The sequence below is a fragment of the Chlorocebus sabaeus genome, chromosome 8 (genome assembly GCF_047675955.1).
Source record: "Chlorocebus sabaeus isolate Y175 chromosome 8, mChlSab1.0.hap1, whole genome shotgun sequence".
Taxonomy (NCBI): Eukaryota; Metazoa; Chordata; class Mammalia; order Primates; family Cercopithecidae; genus Chlorocebus; species Chlorocebus sabaeus.
The window spans coordinates 23,873,640-23,891,401 of NC_132911.1; the positions used below are offsets into that span (position 1 = coordinate 23,873,640).

The window sequence follows — 17,762 nt, forward strand, 5'->3', positions numbered from 1 at the left end:
TATAGGATCTGAATTCAGAGGATTAGTTTGTGTTCACCTGTAAATTTTGTCCATTCTCTCTGTATAAATTTAGACAAACATAAATGTTAGGTTTCTTGTCTTAAAATAGAGATGATCATAATAATACTTATACAAATATTTTGGAATAATGTATATGAAAAGCAAGGAAGGATCCAAATTTTAACTCCCTATTCAAGATTATGCTATGGGCTGGGTGTATTGGCTCCCGCCTGTAATCCCAGCACTTTGGGAGATTGAGGCGAGTGGATCACCTGAGGTCAGGAGTTCACGAGCAACCTGGCCAACGTTGTGAAACCCGTCTCTACTAAAAATACAAAAAATTAGCTGGGTGTGGTGGTGGGCATCTCTAATTCCAACTATTCAGGAGGCTGAGACAGGAGACTTGTTGGAACCCAGGAGGCAGAGCGTGCAGTGAGCTGAGATCACGCCATTGCACTCCAACCCGGGCAAGAAGAGTGAAACTCCATCTCAAAAAAAAAAAAAAAAAAAAAAAAAGAGAGAGAGAGACAGAGAGAGATTATGTATTATGTTATGGTGCTGCCCTATGTAGACCATCATATTCCATTTCTTATGACTAATTTTCAGTTTTTGTGGCTTCATGTCCCAGTTAATAAACCTTTATTTTAAAATTCTTCTTTTTGACATAAACTGTCAACCTTGGTTTTTCTTAATAATATGCTTGTTTCTACTTCTATGCTTTTCTTAATGGATTTCTTGCTACTTAAAATACTCTCTCTACATTTAGAGTCCCTCCCATTTAGGGGACTCTACATTTAGTGTCTCTTATAGTCTTTGTCAAGCCAACTTGCCATATTCCTATATACACGAATACGTCCCTATCCTGAAATCGTGCATCAGTCACAGTCAGTATTATAAAGCTTAGCTACTGATTTTAAAAAGAAATGTGTCTGTAGTGATGGTGTGTTCACAAGTGTGTGTGTGTGCATGTGTTTCTATGAGAGCAAGTGTAACCTTCACTTCCAGTTTCAAACTGCCCAGGTAAACTTTTTTAAAGGATTTTTTTTTTTTTTTTTAAATATATGTATGCCATGTCTCTACTCCTCCTTCACCCTCATCTGCCAATCCTTGTCCTGGAACATAAATACTTGTTTCATTAATACATGTGGGTCCAAATAAATACTTGCAAAGCACATTAATTTTTATCTCTAAAGGAAATAAGATTATTAAAATAAATACCATAGATAATTGAAGACAAAACTACCTAAATAATTAGAACCTTTTAATGTTTCTTCAAAAGGAAAAACTTTTATTTTTTTAGTTTCATCTGTTACATTTCCAAGTTCTCTCCTGCTCCCTGTGGTTGTAGAGAGTAGAAGAGAATATATTATCAGGCCTGATGAATATAATGGAATAAGCACTGAATGCTTCCACAGCATCTCAGAAATAAATATAACTCTCCCATGTTTACTTTTTAATATCTCAGGTGTCAGGTGACACCTTTGAATTACCCCACAATAACCAGGTGGCTAAACCATTAGCAGTAACTTTTGTTAGGGTTTAATTCCAGCTGTTCACAGGAAGATATCAAATGTCACATGATAGGGTTGCCAGATGAAATACAGAGTACCAGTTAAGTTTGAATTTCAGGCAAACAGTAAAAATCTTTTTGTATAAATATGTCCTACACCACTTTGGGCGGCCAAGGCAGGCAGATCACAAGGGTCAGGAGTTCGAGACTAGTCTGACCAACAAGGTAAAACCCTGACTCTACTGAAAATACACACAAAAAATTAGCTGGGTGTGGTGGTGCGCACCTGTAATCCCAGCTTCTCAGGAGGCTGAGGCAGGAGAATTACTTGAACCCCGGGAGGCAGAGGTTGCAGTGAGCTGAGATCATGCCACTGCACTCTAGCCTGGGTGACAGAGTGAGTCTCTCTCTCTCTCCCTCTCCTCCTCCGCCCCCCCGCCCCGTGTGTGTGTGTGTGAGTGTGTGTATATCCCACACAACATTTCTGATATAATTGTAAAGAAGCATTCCGACAGAATGAATCTAATTTTCCCAGCTAGTGCATTTGCATCTCTTTTTCTTCGTCACTGATCTCTACTTTCCATTCTTTCTCACATCTTCTAAACTCCTCCATGTGCAGGATTGTCACATTTAGCAAATAGAAATATAAGATGCCCAGTTAAATTTAAATTTCAAATAAACAACAAATATTTCATTTGTGTGTCACAGTGGTCATAGGGGGCACATGTATTTTAAAAAGTATTATATGTATTAACAAAAATATTCTGTTTATCTGACATTCACATTTAACTGGCATCCTGTATTTTACCTGGCAATCCTATCCTGTGGCTTTTGATATCACCCTGTGAACGTCCAGAACTAAACCCTAGCAATCTCTCCATGATTCCAGATTCTGTCCTATCCACGACCTAAGGCTTCTAATGCTGCTGCATGCCTCATATCTCAATCCTGCCCTGTTGGGGTTATTGGGTTCTGCCATATGATACTCATTTTACAAACATAGACTAAAGAAGTTAGTGACATCTTTGTTTGCCACACAACAAATATATGATTTCCATTGGCATAGACTCTTCTATAGTCTCTTAGGCACACCTTACGACTAATAAGAACGCTGTCTTCCAGGTATAAGCCAAGTTCTTGGGAGTTATCTTTGCAGTTTCTGTGTTGAGACTATTGGTCTTCCCTGTGCAAAGACTTGATTAGCAAATACTACTTGAAACAATCCACAATTCATAGTGCAGTTGACCACCCTTATGATCAAGGGGATCTCTGTATCCCATCCCATAAAAGCTTCATAGGTCTCACCCTCGATTAAGTGCTTCACTTCTCAAGACAGTGAACAGATGGAGGGCTTTTGTAGTTATTATACAACTGTGCCCTGTGTTGTTTTATTATACAACCAGAGAACTGAGGCACTGGCTTTACCTGTCAGCTATGCCAGGGGTGTGACACCATCTTTCTGACTTGATCACACATGCCACGTCTCTTCATATTTCAGCTAGACTGAAATAATCCTTTGTAAAAAATTTTTGGGGGCTGGGGATAAAGAACAAAGTAGAACTTTGAATATTTTATTCATAATTATATTCACGATTGTATTTATATGAATGATATAAGGACTAAATAAGTATGTGTTAAATAAATGAGCAAATGAATAAGTAAACTAATGGACAAATGAATAAATGTTTATGACTGGAGCATATTACCCATAAACCTCCCTGGAGACATATTTAACATATACTCTGCGAAAGTCCCTGATGCTGGGAACTTACATTCCAAAGACAGTAACTATTCTTCATAGAATTCAGCATCCAGATTGTACATGTTCTTAGAGGCCCAAACTACCTTGGTATTGGCCCATGTCATAAAAGAAAATATCTTACAGCACAATTCTTCCCTCAGATTGAGAACTCTTTCAGGCCCATTAGCTGATTTAGCAGGGTTTTTAGAGCTCATGGATTCACTGTGAGTTTTGAGTAACTGTTGTATTACTAGAATTAAGAATCTCTCTGTGTCTTCTAGGACTTCTCTTGATATTTCCTGTGTGCCCATTGACATGTCCTTGAACTTACAGATTTGCTCCATCCCAGGACCATCCAGGACTGTGGCTTTCACAATCCACCCTCTAAATCGGACCTATGACATTATTTTTAGAGAAAATTTGGATCTATATGTTTCTGTGGCTAGCTAGTCTTCCTCAGTAAAACCGAAATCATTTCCTTCTAGTGAGTACTCTCCAAATCAAGGTGAACCTTACTTCTCTTGATGCATACTTCCGAACCCACAGAGTGCACAACTAGGACAACACTTCTTATCCTCAAACCTTGCTCTCCACAAGGGAACTCGCTTTCAAAAGTATTATTATTATTATATTACCCAGTGTACTCTCTTTCATAGAGACTCTGGCTTTCTTCCTTGATCTTTCCTTCCATGCATAATCTTTATGCCAGTGTTGACCAAAACTCCACCCCAAAAGCATTTATTCTTTTCTAAAACAACCTTCAGCTAAAGTTTTAGTTACTAAATCTACTAAAAATGCATTGCTGAACAGAAAGCAGATATCTGGAAGGCCATTTCTGGTAGAAGACCATATTTGGTATCGTTCTCATAGCTTCATTCTAGCTAGCCTTTCTTAAACCTGAACGATAAGAGGTTATGACTACTCTGCATAACTTTTATTTTCAATGCCCTGTCTCTTTCCAGTTCCTGTCGTCCATGAAAATAAGCTGAGTCCATCAACCTCTACTTATCTAGGCCCACATTGGGGGATATTTATAGCCTGGGATTATTGACAGCAGAGCAGACCTCAACAACTGAGGATTTAAGGAAAGTATGGACTGTAACAATTGACTTTGGAGAGGGCTAAATCCCAGAACAGTACTCATGAGCTGATGACTCTAACATGCATTGTCCCTCTATGAGCTCAGATACCACACTAACCAGAAGGAGAGGGAGAGAAGGAAGGCTTGACCTTAGGTGCAACACAGCAGAAGAAACAGAACTCAGTCTACAATATGTGTTTCTCAACCACCTTTGGTCTACCATATTTAGATATCTTTTTTTTTTTAAATTTATTTATTATTATTAAACTTCAAGTTGTAGGGTACATGTGCACAACGTGCAGGTTTGCTACATATGTATACTTGTGCCATGTTGGGGTGCTGCACCCATCAACTCGTCATTTACATCAGGTATAACTCCCAATGCAATCCCTCCCCCCTCCCCCCTCCCCATGATAGGCCCCAGTGTGTGATGTTCCCCTTCCCGAGTCCAAGTGATCTCATTGTTCAGTTCCCACCTACGAGTGAGAACATGCGGTGTTTGGTTTTCTGTTCTTGTGATAGTTTGCTAAGAATGATGGTTTCCAGCTGCATCCATGTCCCTATAAAGGACACAAACTCATCCTTTTTTATGGCTGCATAGTATTCCATGGTGTATATGTGCCACATTTTCTTAATCCAATCTGTCACTGATGGACATTTGGGTTGATTCCAAGTCTTTGCTATTGTGAATAGTGCTGCAATAAACATACGTGTGCATGTGTCCTTATAGCAGCATAATTTATAATCCTTTGGGTATATACCCAGTAATGGGATGGCTGGGTCATATGGTACATCTAGTTCTAGATCCTTGAGGAATCGCCATACTGTTTTCCATAATGGTTGAACTAGTTTACAATCCCACCAACAGTGTAAAAGTGTTCCTATTTCTCCACATCCTCTCCAGCACCTGTTGTTTCCTGACTTTTTAATGATCGCCATTCTAACTGGTGTGAGATGGTATCTCATTGTGGTTTTGATTTGCATTTCTCTGATGGCCAGTGATGATGAGCATTTTTTCATGTGTCTGTTGGCTGTATGAATGTCTTCTTTTGAGAAATGTCTGTTCATATCCTTTGCCCACTTTTGGATGGGATTGTTTGTTTTTTTCTTGTAAATTTGTTTGAGTTCTTTGTAGGTTCTGGATATTAGCCCTTTGTAGATATCTTTAATGACAGTAACCAGGCACTTTCTAATAACTTTTTAGATATTGAGTGCAACCACAGCTAATAACCCTGTTTTATAGACGAAAGTCAGAACTTAGTACCCCAAAACATCTTCTTTAAAAGAATTCTGTGTAGTCCTCAACAGCTCTCCTTATATACCAATATCCAAGTTTAAAATAATTCTCCTTTTACGTGGTTGACTTGAGTAATATTTCTTCCTCCTAAATACCTGGGACTGTGGTTTCTTCTTGATGGTTCTTCCTCCCATTACAGTATATATTCCTGCTATGTTTCTCACAGTTTATGTTCCACTTAGTCTTGAGAAGACCTCGAGACCAAAAATCATGAGATGTGATAGAAGTTTTTAGGCGTCTGTGTACACTATTCTTTCTAATCAGATAACTTCACTTTCTCACTTCACCTGGGTAAGTTATGTGCCATCTTAAACATTACTTCCTCAGAAAAGCCTTTCCTGGCCTTAAGATGTTAGACATCCTACTATATACATCCATCATCATGCACATAACTCATGTCAGTGTCTGCCTTTTCACAAGATTATAAGCTCTCTGACAGTAGGTACCAATTTTTCTTGCTTAGAGTCGAATTTTCAAAACCAAGCAGTATCTTGCAAAGAAACAGCACTCACTCAAACAATATTTGCAAAATGCAAGGATGGATGGATGGAAGGATGGATGGATAACAGGCTGTCAGATAATTTGTTTGTTTAGTTGCCAGAGTTGTTGGATATGTTAAAAGGGGAAGAGGCAAGCATTTGGTATTATACTGCTAAAAAGCAGATATTGCTTGCTAATGACTACACAGATAGAAGTATAATATTCAAGTGAATATTTGTGTATGTTTTTAATTACAAGTAAATGTTTGTATATTTTTGCAGGAACAATTTGAAACTGAATTAAAGTATAAAATGACAGTTAATGGAAAAATTGTGGTGCTTTATTTGAAAAAAAACAAGTAAGTACGTTTATCTGTGATATTATCCTCAGCAAGAGAAAGGCAGCATATGGAGAATGTGCTGAGTCTGTTGCTGATTATGGCCCGTACAAACCTGGACTAATCAGCTTTTGCTCTCAAATGACTTAAGAAGTTCACTGGACTTAGCAATCAGCACAAGTAACCACAACATTTTTGTCTTTCTCTAGGAACCTCCTTGCACCAGGCTACACAGAAACATATTATAATTCCACTGGAAAGGAGATCACCACAAGCCCACAAATTATGGTATAACATTTTCTTCAATTCTTTAATAGGGGTTTTACCCAGAGCCCTAAAGGCGGTGTCCTCGCTAGGCAAATAATAGAAGTGAAACTGCGTTTATAACATTAGTGCTTTTTTCAGCAGTAGCCCTTACCCAATTGATCTTCCACTTTTATTTTTTTTTTTATATTTTAACAAGAGCAAAACAATTTCTTGGCAACTCTGGTAAGTTTTTCCAGCCTTTAAGGACTCCTATAGGAGGGTGGGTAGAATGAGCATGAAGAGTTACATACCTCTGGTGCTCTCAATCAATTTCTATCATTTCTCTGGATTTGTGGTCTCTTCAACCAAGACTGGTTCCTCAATGGCAATTGCAGAATTGTTTTTCTTTAACAATTTCTCTTGACTCCTATTCATAGCCCATCTTTTCTTAGAGTGAGCAGATGACGGTGTGTAGCCATGTGAGGTGTCATGCACCATTACCTCTTTTTCTGAGCTCCATTTTCCATGGGAAGCCCTTCAAGCATTGTTCTCTGTAGCAATAATACCAGAGTTAACATGGGCCAACACCTCATCTGTCCCAAACTAGAAAGGTCCTTCATGGAACACCCACACGAAAAAATGTTAAGAAGGGCATTTTGCTCCAAATGCAGGCAAGAAATGTGGTGATCCAATTAATCTGATGGAACACTTCAGATAAATCAAGAAAGAAAAAACAAAAACCCAATCTGAATAACCCGTCCTTTGGAAAAAGGCTTGTAGATCTTTGCTAGAAAAAAGTTAATGAGAAATCAGCCAAAAGGAAAAATGAGTGCCCAGTGTTTTAGGAGCTCAGGTTTTAAACTTACATATCCAAGTTTATTCCATCTAAATATTATTGACATTCATCCTACTTAGTCAACACTGACAGTTAATACCTTGTAAACATTTTGGGATCATTGACTGACATTAACAATTTCAATTTATATGAAAGCTTTTAATTATTTCTTAAACATCACTGAGTTTACTGTTGTTCAGCAGAATATGGTTTGAAAGTATTTAAAGTATTTAAAATCCTGTTTCAAGATTTCAAATGCGGCTTTAGCAGTGGCACTAACATTCACATGTACTTCTCTTTACAAAACCCCTTTTCCTTTAGGATGATTGTTACTATCAAGGACATATCATTAATGAAAAGGATTCTGATGCTAGCATCAGCACATGTAGGGGTCTAAGGTAAGACTTCAGGAATGTTTTGCATGCACCTGTGATTGTGGTATTTATGTATATATCTAACCAACCAGATGAATCCCAAATATCATTAATTTTTATGTAGTTGCATATGAATCATAAGGGCCATAAATGTTGAAATTTGAAGCAACACTGCTTCTCTTGATAGTGGTTTGTAAATTACATATCTGAATTGCTTTCAAAGATATTTTTGTTAGCTTATTTTTAAAATACAGGATTTTGAGTCCCAGTTCTGGAGTCAGAATCTTTCGGGAATGGGAGCTGCTCTCTCTTCTCGCTCCTCACTTTATTTTACTTATTAATTTAGATGGAGTCTTGCTCTGTCACCAGGCTGGAGTATAGTGGTGCAATTTCAGCTCACTGCAATCTCAGCCTCCTGGGTTCAAGCAATTCTCCCGCCTCAGGCTCTCGAATAGTTGGGATTACAGATGCCCACCACCACACCTGGCTAGTTTTGTATTTTTAGTAGAGACAGAATTTCACCATATTGGCCAGGTTAGTCTTGAACTCCTGACCTCAAGTGGTCCGCCCGCCTCAGCCTCCCAAAGTGCTGGAATTACAGGCGTGAGTCACCACCCCCAGACTCCCTCCCCACTTTAAGCTCCCTCTCTAGATTGTCTTATCTGTGTTATGACATACATTTCTGTCTGTTAATGATATGCTATGCATCTGTCTATAGTAAGGTGGCTCTTCTGATGTCCAGACTTGATTATCTAATTTTCTTTTTCATATTTTCAGTTGGATATCTTAAAGAAATCTCAATTTCAGTGTGCCTTGAACCAAACTAATGATTGTCTCTTGAGTCCGGTACAGTTTCCATGTCTCTGTCTTAATCAGTGGTATAATCAAATAATCACTTGCCCAGTTCAGAAACCTAAATTCCTTGAGGTTTGCTTGCCCCTCAGCCCTGCAATTTCAATCCCTTACCAAGTCTTGTTGATTCTATCCTCTGAACGCTTTTTGAAATTGTTCATTCTGTCTCTACTGCAATATCCTAGTCCATCTACCATGATTCCTTATGCAGACCATTGCAATAATTTGTCTTCTCATATCATCTTCTCAATTCATGCATCTCATGGATATGAGATGCATAACATATCATTAACAGACAGAAATGTATGTCATAACACAGATAAGACCATCTAGAGAGAGAGGGAGCTTAAAGTGGGGAGGGAGTCTGGGGGTGGTGGCTCACACCTGTAATTCCAGCACTTCGGGAGGCTGAGGTGGGCGGACCACTTGAGGTCTTGCCATTATCTAGTTTTATGTACACTTAATTCAGTCTATTATATTCTCTTGTACTTTTTCTTCACATCAATTATCTATTATAATTATATATAAGTACTTACTATATAGTTATATATATTCTGTAATTATTTGATACATATCCATCTTCCTCATTTGAACATAAGCTCCATAAGAAAAGAGACCATATCTTTATTTGTGCTGTCTACCCTTAGTCCAATGCCTAATGAATAATGGGTACTCAGTGAATATTGGTTGAATGAATCCTAGTTCAAGGTTTTAGCAGAGAAAATTAGGAAGTTGATAATATTTGTCATGTGCTTTACATGTTCTCACATTCAGTCTTTACTATCACAATATTAGGAAGGCGTCATGACAAATAAAAGTGGAGAAACTGAGGCTTGTGAGTTTAAAAAATTTTCCCAATGTGTCACAGTGAATGAGTTATAAAGCCAGTATTTTAACACTTATCTATAAAACTCTCAAGTCTCTTTCATTTTAAGGGTACCTTTAAAACAAGTATAGCATTAGAATTGGAAGAATGATGGACCAAGTGTCAGGAAATATTCATTCTAGTGCCAGAACTGATAATGGTTGGTTGCACGACATTGCAGCAGTCACTTCTCCCTAATATGTCTTACTTCCTTGTAGAAAATAAGTTTAGATAATCTCCAAGGTATCTTCAGCTGTAAGTTTTTCTGTATTTTATTGCCATGAGCTGAAATTGTTTTTGACATTGACTAGGAATTTTAAAGGTCCTCTTTTGGGTCTTATAAATCTGTATGAACCTAATGCAGTAATACTTTGTTAAGAAACCAGAATTCTGTTTTTTTTTTCAGGGGCTACTTCAGTCAGGGGAATCAAAGATACTTTATTGAACCTTTAAGCCCCATACATTGGGATGGACGGGAGCATGCACTCTTCAAGTATGACCCCGATGAAAAGAATTATGACAGCACCTGTGGGACGGATGGTGTGTTGTGGGCCCATGATTTGCAGAACATTGCCCGACCTGCCACCAGACTAGTAGTATGTGTAACTTCATTTTTATTTGAAATGCTCTCATGTATTCTGCCTTGGTTTCCAGAATTAGCAGTGCAATTTACTGAAGCTATAGTCATTGTCGAAATTAGTAAGTTATAGAGACACTAATCTTTAAATATTGCTAGACATTAATGATTCATTTAACAAATAGTTAGGAATCAACTATTTTCTTTTTTTTGAGATGGAGTTTCACTCTTGTAGCCCAGGCTGGAGTGCAATGGTGTGATCTCAGCTCACTGCAACCTCCACCTCCTGGGTTCGAGTGATTCTCCTGCCTCAGCCTCCTGAGTAGCTGGGATTACAGGCATGTGCCACCATGCCTGGCTAATTTTTAGTAGAGATGGGGTTTCACCATGTTAGTCAGGCTGGTCTCAAATTTCCGACCTCAGGTGATCCACCTGTCTCAGCCTCCCAGAGTGCTGGGATTACAGGCGTGAGCCACCGCACTTGGCTGGAATCAACTACTATTTTCAGCAATGTACAACGGTTAAAACTAAGTGTAAAATGTAACTGCCCTCTAGAAGCAGGAACCTGTCACAGTATTCCCTGTAGCCTATAATAAACCACAAAGATATAAAGTATTATTATTAATTTGCTCTTGATTTTAGCCAAAAAGCTATGAAGTGATTATTATTATTTTGAAATAAAACATCCTCCTGTCATCATAAATTCATTCAACAAATCTCTCTTAAAGTGCTGTCACAGGTGCTGGAGGGATAGAAATAAGCAAGATAGACATAGAATTTGGCTACAGGAACTTAGAATATTATTTTATGTGTGGAATTCTGCTTCTAGTCATAGGAGAAAAATGAATATAGTGTTCTGTTTTAGTCTGTAGAGTACATATCAAAATATCTTTGTTGACATTAGTTTTATTTCCTTGTTGATACTACTTTTATTTCCAATATTTATTTCAAATCCAATCATTTCTTTTAAATGTTCTCAGAGTCTGTGAGCACAGGGCATAATTGGTCTAAATAAAATTTCTAGTCAGTTTAATTTTCTGTAGGTTTAAATTCTACCAGCAAGTTCAGTGGTAAAGGTAAATATGTAGTCAAATCCAGAATACGCCAATACTTTTAAGTGCTCTGTAGATCACATATATCTCTAGTATGAAACTTAAAAACCAAATGAGTCAAAAATAATGATACCCATAATAATTTGTTAAGAAATATATAATATATGTATATTATGACATTAAAAGTATAAATTGTCGGGGGGAAGATAAAAGTCTAGAGTTTTTATACATGACTGAAGTTGTTATTGGTATAAGATACTCCATTACAACTATAAGATGTTTTGTGTAAACCTCATGGTAAATTTAAAAAAAAAAAAACTATAGCAGATACAAATGATAAAGAGAAAAGAATAAAAATGCAGCACTACAGAAAAATGACCAAATCACAAAGATAAACAAGGGAGGAAGAAATTTTAAAAAAAAAAAACCTATAAAACAAAATGGCATTATTACATCCTTTCCTATAAATAATTACTAGGGATATCAATGGATTAATTCTTCCAATCAAAAGATAAAGAATACCTGAATGGCTACAAAAAGAAGATCTGACTATATGCTGCCTCCAAGAGACACTTTTAAGCTTTAAAGACATACATTGGCTGAAAGAAAAAGAAGGAAGGACATATTCCATGCAAATGGTAACAAAATAGACAAACTCTTAGGCAGACTAAGAGAAAGAGAGAGAAAACTCAAATATGTAAAATCAGAAATGAACGTGGAGATTTTACGAAAGATGTCCCAGAAATAAAAAGATCTTAAAGGACAATATGAAAAATTATTTGTCAATAAATTTGATAGCCTAGAGAAAATAGATGAATTCCTAGAAAAATACAAGCTATACGGGTTGAATCAGAAAGAAGTAGAAAGCCTGGACAGACCAATAACAAAGAGATTGACATAGTAATTAAAAACCTTTCAACAAGGAAGACCTAGGACTAGATGACTCTAGAGCTGAAAAGTATCGGACATTCAAAGAAGAATTATTACCAATAATTTTTAACATTTTCAAAAAAATAGAGATGGAAGGTGTACTTCTTAACATTTTTTACAAGCCCAGTATTACCTTTATACCAAGCCAAGACATAGACACCAAAGAAAGGAAAACTACAGGCCAATAATTCTGACAAACATTGAGGTAAAAATTTTCAATAAAATATTAGCAAATCAAATTCAACAACACATCCAAAATATTATACATCATAATCAAATTGGATTTATTCTTGGCATACTGACTTAACATACACAACTTGATCAATGTAATATATCAATCATATCAACAGACTGAAAGACAAAAAATACATGATCATATCAATTGGTGAAAAGGCATTAAACGAAGTTCAACATGCTGTCTTGATTAAAAGTTTAGGCAGTTAAATAATGGTGTGGAGTTAATGGTTCTTGATCTGAGAGTTTAGACATAGAAGAAAAGTTCCTCAACATCATAAAGGCCATTTATTTATTTATTTGTTTATATATTTTAGCAGTCAAATATGCCTTATTTTATTAACATACAATGTTACCAATTCTCTTGATTTAGGATATTTGTAAACATTCTATAGCAGCTAGTTTCCCAAAACTAAATCAAAGTTGATAGTTTATAATCAGAAAACTTTTTTACATGCCAGTTACATTTCAGAGATTTTGTCATTCTTATATTCTTCTTTCTTCATGGAAGTAAGTGCTCACTCAGATATGTGGGTCTTCTTCTGAAATTCATTTAATATGTAACTTTTGTCCTTCGCTTAGTTGGAATTCAAGTTTTGATAAGAAAGGTGTGGTTAAGTGCACATAATCATAGGCTTTCAGCAACCACACAAATGTCGATAGTGTACAATGCAGTTGTTGATGATTAAACCATAATGAATATTTAAGAACACTTTTGCATTATTTTATTTGAAGCTGGAATGATGTGAAACTCTAAAATATGTCTCAGCCCAAGCAATAAGGTTTACCAGCCCACTCTTCTATTTTTTAAATTAAAAGCCATTTATGAAAAGCCACTGATAACATCATAACCAATCAGAAAGGAGAAATAGAAAGCCATTCTTCTGGTACCAGGCAAGGATGCCTACTTTTACCACTTCTGTTAAACATGTACCAGAAGTACTATCAAGAGCATTTAGAAAAGCAAAGGAAACAAACGTTCAACTTGGAAAGGAAGAACTAAAATTACCTCTATTTGCAGATGAAATGATTCTACCTATAGAAAACCCTAATGATTCCACCAAAAGCCCATTAACACCAATAAATAAATTCAATAAAGTTGCAGGATATAAAATCAACATACACAATCTGTGACATTTCTATCCACAAAACAACCTAGTCAAAAATGAAATCAAGAACACCATTCCATTTATAACATAAGTAATACTTGGGAATAAATTTTACTAAGGAGGTGAAAGACCTGTACACCGAAGGCTATGAAACATTGATGAAGGAAATAGAAGAAAATGCAAATAAATGAATATTCCATGCTCATGAATTAGAAGAATATTGTTAAAATGTTCATACTACCTAAAGCAATATGTAGATTCAATGCAATCCTTATAAAAACCCCAATTACAGTATTTACAGAGATAAGAAAAAATCATAAAATTTGTATGGAACCACAAAATATTCCAAATAATCAAAGGAATTCTGAGGAAAAAAAGACATCATACTACCTGATTTAATGTTATATTACAAAGATATAGTAATTGAAACAGTATAATGGCATAAAAGCAGACACCTACACCAGTGGATCAGAATCGCAAGCTCAGAAATAAATCCAAACATATACGGTCAATTAATTTTCAACAAAGGCACCAAAAAGACACACTGGGGAAAGGATCATCTCTTCAATAAATAGTGCTGGGAAAACTGGATATCCACATGCAAAATTATGAAATCGAATCCTTTTCTTATACCATAACTAAAAATTCAAATCAAAATGAGCAAGAAGCCTAAATGTAATATCTTAAACCATAAGACTCCTAGAAGAAAATAGAGGGAAAAAACTGTTTGACATTAACCTTGACAATGACTTCTTAGATATCATACCTAAAAGCTAAGGTTATAAAAGTAAAAATGTAATAAAAAAAGAGACTATATCAAACGAAAAAGCTTCTGCACAGCAAATAAAACAAACAAAATGAAAAGGAATCTAAAAAAAGTGGGAGAATGAGTGTCAAATATATAGAGGTAGAGAATAAAACAGTGGTTACCAGGGTCTAGGTAGGGACAGGAAATAGGGAGATACAGGTCTAAGGATACCAAGTAGCCAATGTGCTGGGTGAAGCAATTGAAAGATCTAATGTACAATATGAGGACTGTTAAGGACAAACTGTAGACAGATTTAACAGAGTTTAATTGAGCAAAGAATGGTTTGACAATCCAGCAGCCCTCAGAACCAGAAGAGGTTCAGAGCAACTCCGTGCTGCTCGATGGTTGGAGAGGATTTATGGACAGAAAAATGACGTACAGAAAATGTATTAAGGTACAGAAACAGCTGCATTGGTTACAGCTTGGTGTTTGCCTTATTTGAACATGGTTTGAAGAGTTGGCCACCTTTGATTGGCCAGAACTTGGTGAAACTCCTAGCTATATGTTGCTGTGAATATCGACTCCTGGGTTTGCTTGTACCGGCCTCTTATCCGTCTGTCTCCATTCCTTGGTAACTATGTGGAAAGAGCCTTGCTTTCGAGACATTTTATCATTTTGACTTTCCTCTACCTCAGGAGTGCTATTTCTTCTCATTTCCTTTCTGTCACCCTTGCTCTGATTGACTGGTAAATATTAGAGAACTTCACATAACTCAATCCTGGATCTTTTTCTTTATCTACACATTCTTCCTAGGTAATCTCACCCTGTCCTGTGCCTTATTTAAATAGGAACTGTGCACTAATGGCCATCAGATGTGTATCTCTAGCCTCTGCCCTTCTCCTAAAGGCCAGACTGTTATAATTATCTTTTTAATATATCTACTCAAACATCTGATATCACAAACCTAAAATATGTCCAGAAAAGAACTACCAATTTCTAAACCACAAACAAAACCTACTCCTCTCTTTTTCTCCCCATTTTACTTAACACTACCACCACTCATCATTTGTTCAAGTTTGGATCTAGAAATTATCCTTGATTCTCTTTTTCTTCATCCCTCCTTACATGGTATCCACAAGCAAGTGCCTCCAACATATTTCAGATCTTTTGCTTTGCTCCTTTTCTGACTATGCCAAGGTACCATCTCATAATAACCATGACAACAGCCTCTGCCTGACCTGCCCATCCCAGTTCAGCAGAATCCACACTCCACATAATCAATCCAGTGCTATTTTTATTGTAAATCACATCACATCCCTTTTCTGTTCAAAGCCCTCTGATGTCTTCCCATAGCATTTAGTATAAAAGCCACACAACTGACCACGGGTCACAAACCCCTATATGATTGTGTTCCCATCGACCTCTCTGGTCTCTTCCTACTCTTTACTCCCCATCTCTCGGTGACCTGCCCCATTATGTTATACAAAACACAAGCGTTTTTTTTCCTATGCTCTAAATATGCCAATACTTTTCACCTTAGAGTCTATTTACTAATTTTTTTTTTCTCTGCTGGAATTGTCTTCCAATTTATCTTTCCTTGCCTGGCTTCTCATTTTCCTTAATACATCTGCTAGATGACCAGCTCTTTAGATAATTTCACCTATTCTGAAATAACTACCTAGTAACTCAATATCACATGCCCACTTTAATCCTCCACATAGCACTGGCCACCATCTGATATGTTTATGTTTGTCTCTTGTAAGCTTCATCAGCAGACAGACCATGTTGATTTCACTACTGCATTTGCAGTTCCCAGAGCACTCTCAGTGTATTTTAAGTGCTAATAAATATTTTGTTCCCATGGAGGGTAGGAAGTAAGTACATGTCGCATTAGATAACATCTAAAAGTCTATCTTCAGGAATTTGTTCTTTGTAATCGAACTTTAGTTACCTACTAAAAGACGTGCACTTCCAGAAATGCAATCTAATAAACTTTGGTGAGCTATTATTTAGTAGGAATAATCTATTGGTCCCTTTTCAATGAGACAATCCACTATGTAATTTTCTTTTCTTTTCTTTTCTTTTTTTTTTTTTTTAAGATAGAGTCTCACTCTGTCACCCAGGCTGGAATGCAGTGGTGTGATCTTGGCTCACTGCAAGCTCCGCCTCCCCAGTTCACACCATTCTCCTGCCTTAGCCTCCCAAGTAGCTGGGACTACAGGCGCCCGCCACCACGCCCGACTGATTTTTTGTATTTTTAATAGAGATGGGGTTTCACCGTGTTAGCCAGGAAGGTCTTGATCTCCTGACCTCGTGATCCACCCACCTCGGCCTCCCAGTGCTGGGATTACAGGCATGAGCCACCGCACCTGGCTTTTTTTTTTTTTTTTTTTGAGATAGAGAAAGGAACAGAACATTGGTTAAGTTTGAAACATGGGAAGGAGAGAAGAGAACAAAGTAGACTAGAAACAATGGTGTCTCTGCATTGCACCATTGATAAAGGAGCAGGTATTTCACCAGGATATGAATTAAAGGCTACCAAACAAAACAAAACAAAAAAACCTAACTAAAAACACTAGGAGGATGCTGAAGTCAAAGTTCCTCTATTTTGTTTCAGGATGCTGAAGAAGCCTACTGTTCAAAAAGAAAGACTTTGGTTTTATTTCTAGCTCCCCTATTAGTACATAATTTAGACCCCTTGATAAAATAAAGGAGTCAGACCAGAATATTGCTGATGTCCCTTCACCTCCAAATGTATGAGCCTTGTTGGTAGATAATCCTGTCTGTTGAATTGGTATTAAAATGCTAATATTGTCTGCCTTTACTCCAAATATCAACCAACTGCTTATAAAATTACAGATGTCAAATAATATAAGAACTTTTGCAGAAAAAGATGTTGTATCAGTAATTCTCCTCTTTATATTTCAGAAATTGAATGATGGGAAGGTTCAGAAACGTGAGAAATACATAGAATATTATTTGGTCCTGGATAATGGTGAGGTAATTGTATGAGATAAATGTGCTGTCTTCCAAAATTCCCATTCATATATATTTATTTATTATGTGAGACATTAAATATCTGCATGAGACTTAATCATGAATATGAGCTATGGTTACATATGTTTCTAAAACTATGAAATTTGACATTTGTAATTAAGCTGATATGATTTCTTCTTTTCAGAGCTATCAAGGCAATTGATACGATATGCATAAATTGTTGGGACTTATAATACTATTTTCTTATTGACTTAAGAGCACCCAACTAGGTTTCCAATTATATTCTTCTGTCATTTTGTCTGTTGTTGTTAAATCATTTGTAAGTTAAAATTTATTCTCATTAGGGAGTCAATATAAAAGCTTACTCAGTCACAATGAAAGCTTAGTGAATGGAATCCTCTGAAAAGGCAAATTTTTGTGACAGTCACTATTTATCTTCTACTGTAAGAATGCATTTTCATATACTGGGTTTTCTAAATTTAAAATGCACATGTGTA

The 17,762-nt window shown here is 36.6% G+C and overlaps 1 protein-coding gene across 3 annotated transcripts in view; it reads left to right on the top strand.

The window, feature by feature from the left end:
- Window positions 1-17,762, top strand: part of ADAM28 (ADAM metallopeptidase domain 28) — a 64,968-nt gene that overhangs the window by 10,572 nt on the left and 36,634 nt on the right. For all 3 annotated transcript variants that reach the window (XR_012093667.1, XM_037983672.2, XM_073018001.1), the window contains 5 exons: window positions 6,391-6,467; window positions 6,656-6,734; window positions 7,849-7,925; window positions 10,025-10,214; window positions 17,197-17,268. Coding sequence is in view for 2 of the 3 variants with exons in the window: in XM_037983672.2 (XP_037839600.2) it covers window positions 6,391-6,467; window positions 6,656-6,734; window positions 7,849-7,925; window positions 10,025-10,214; window positions 17,197-17,268 (495 nt within the window). In the remaining variant the exon portion in view is untranslated. The remainder of the gene's footprint in view (window positions 1-6,390; window positions 6,468-6,655; window positions 6,735-7,848; window positions 7,926-10,024; window positions 10,215-17,196; window positions 17,269-17,762) is intronic.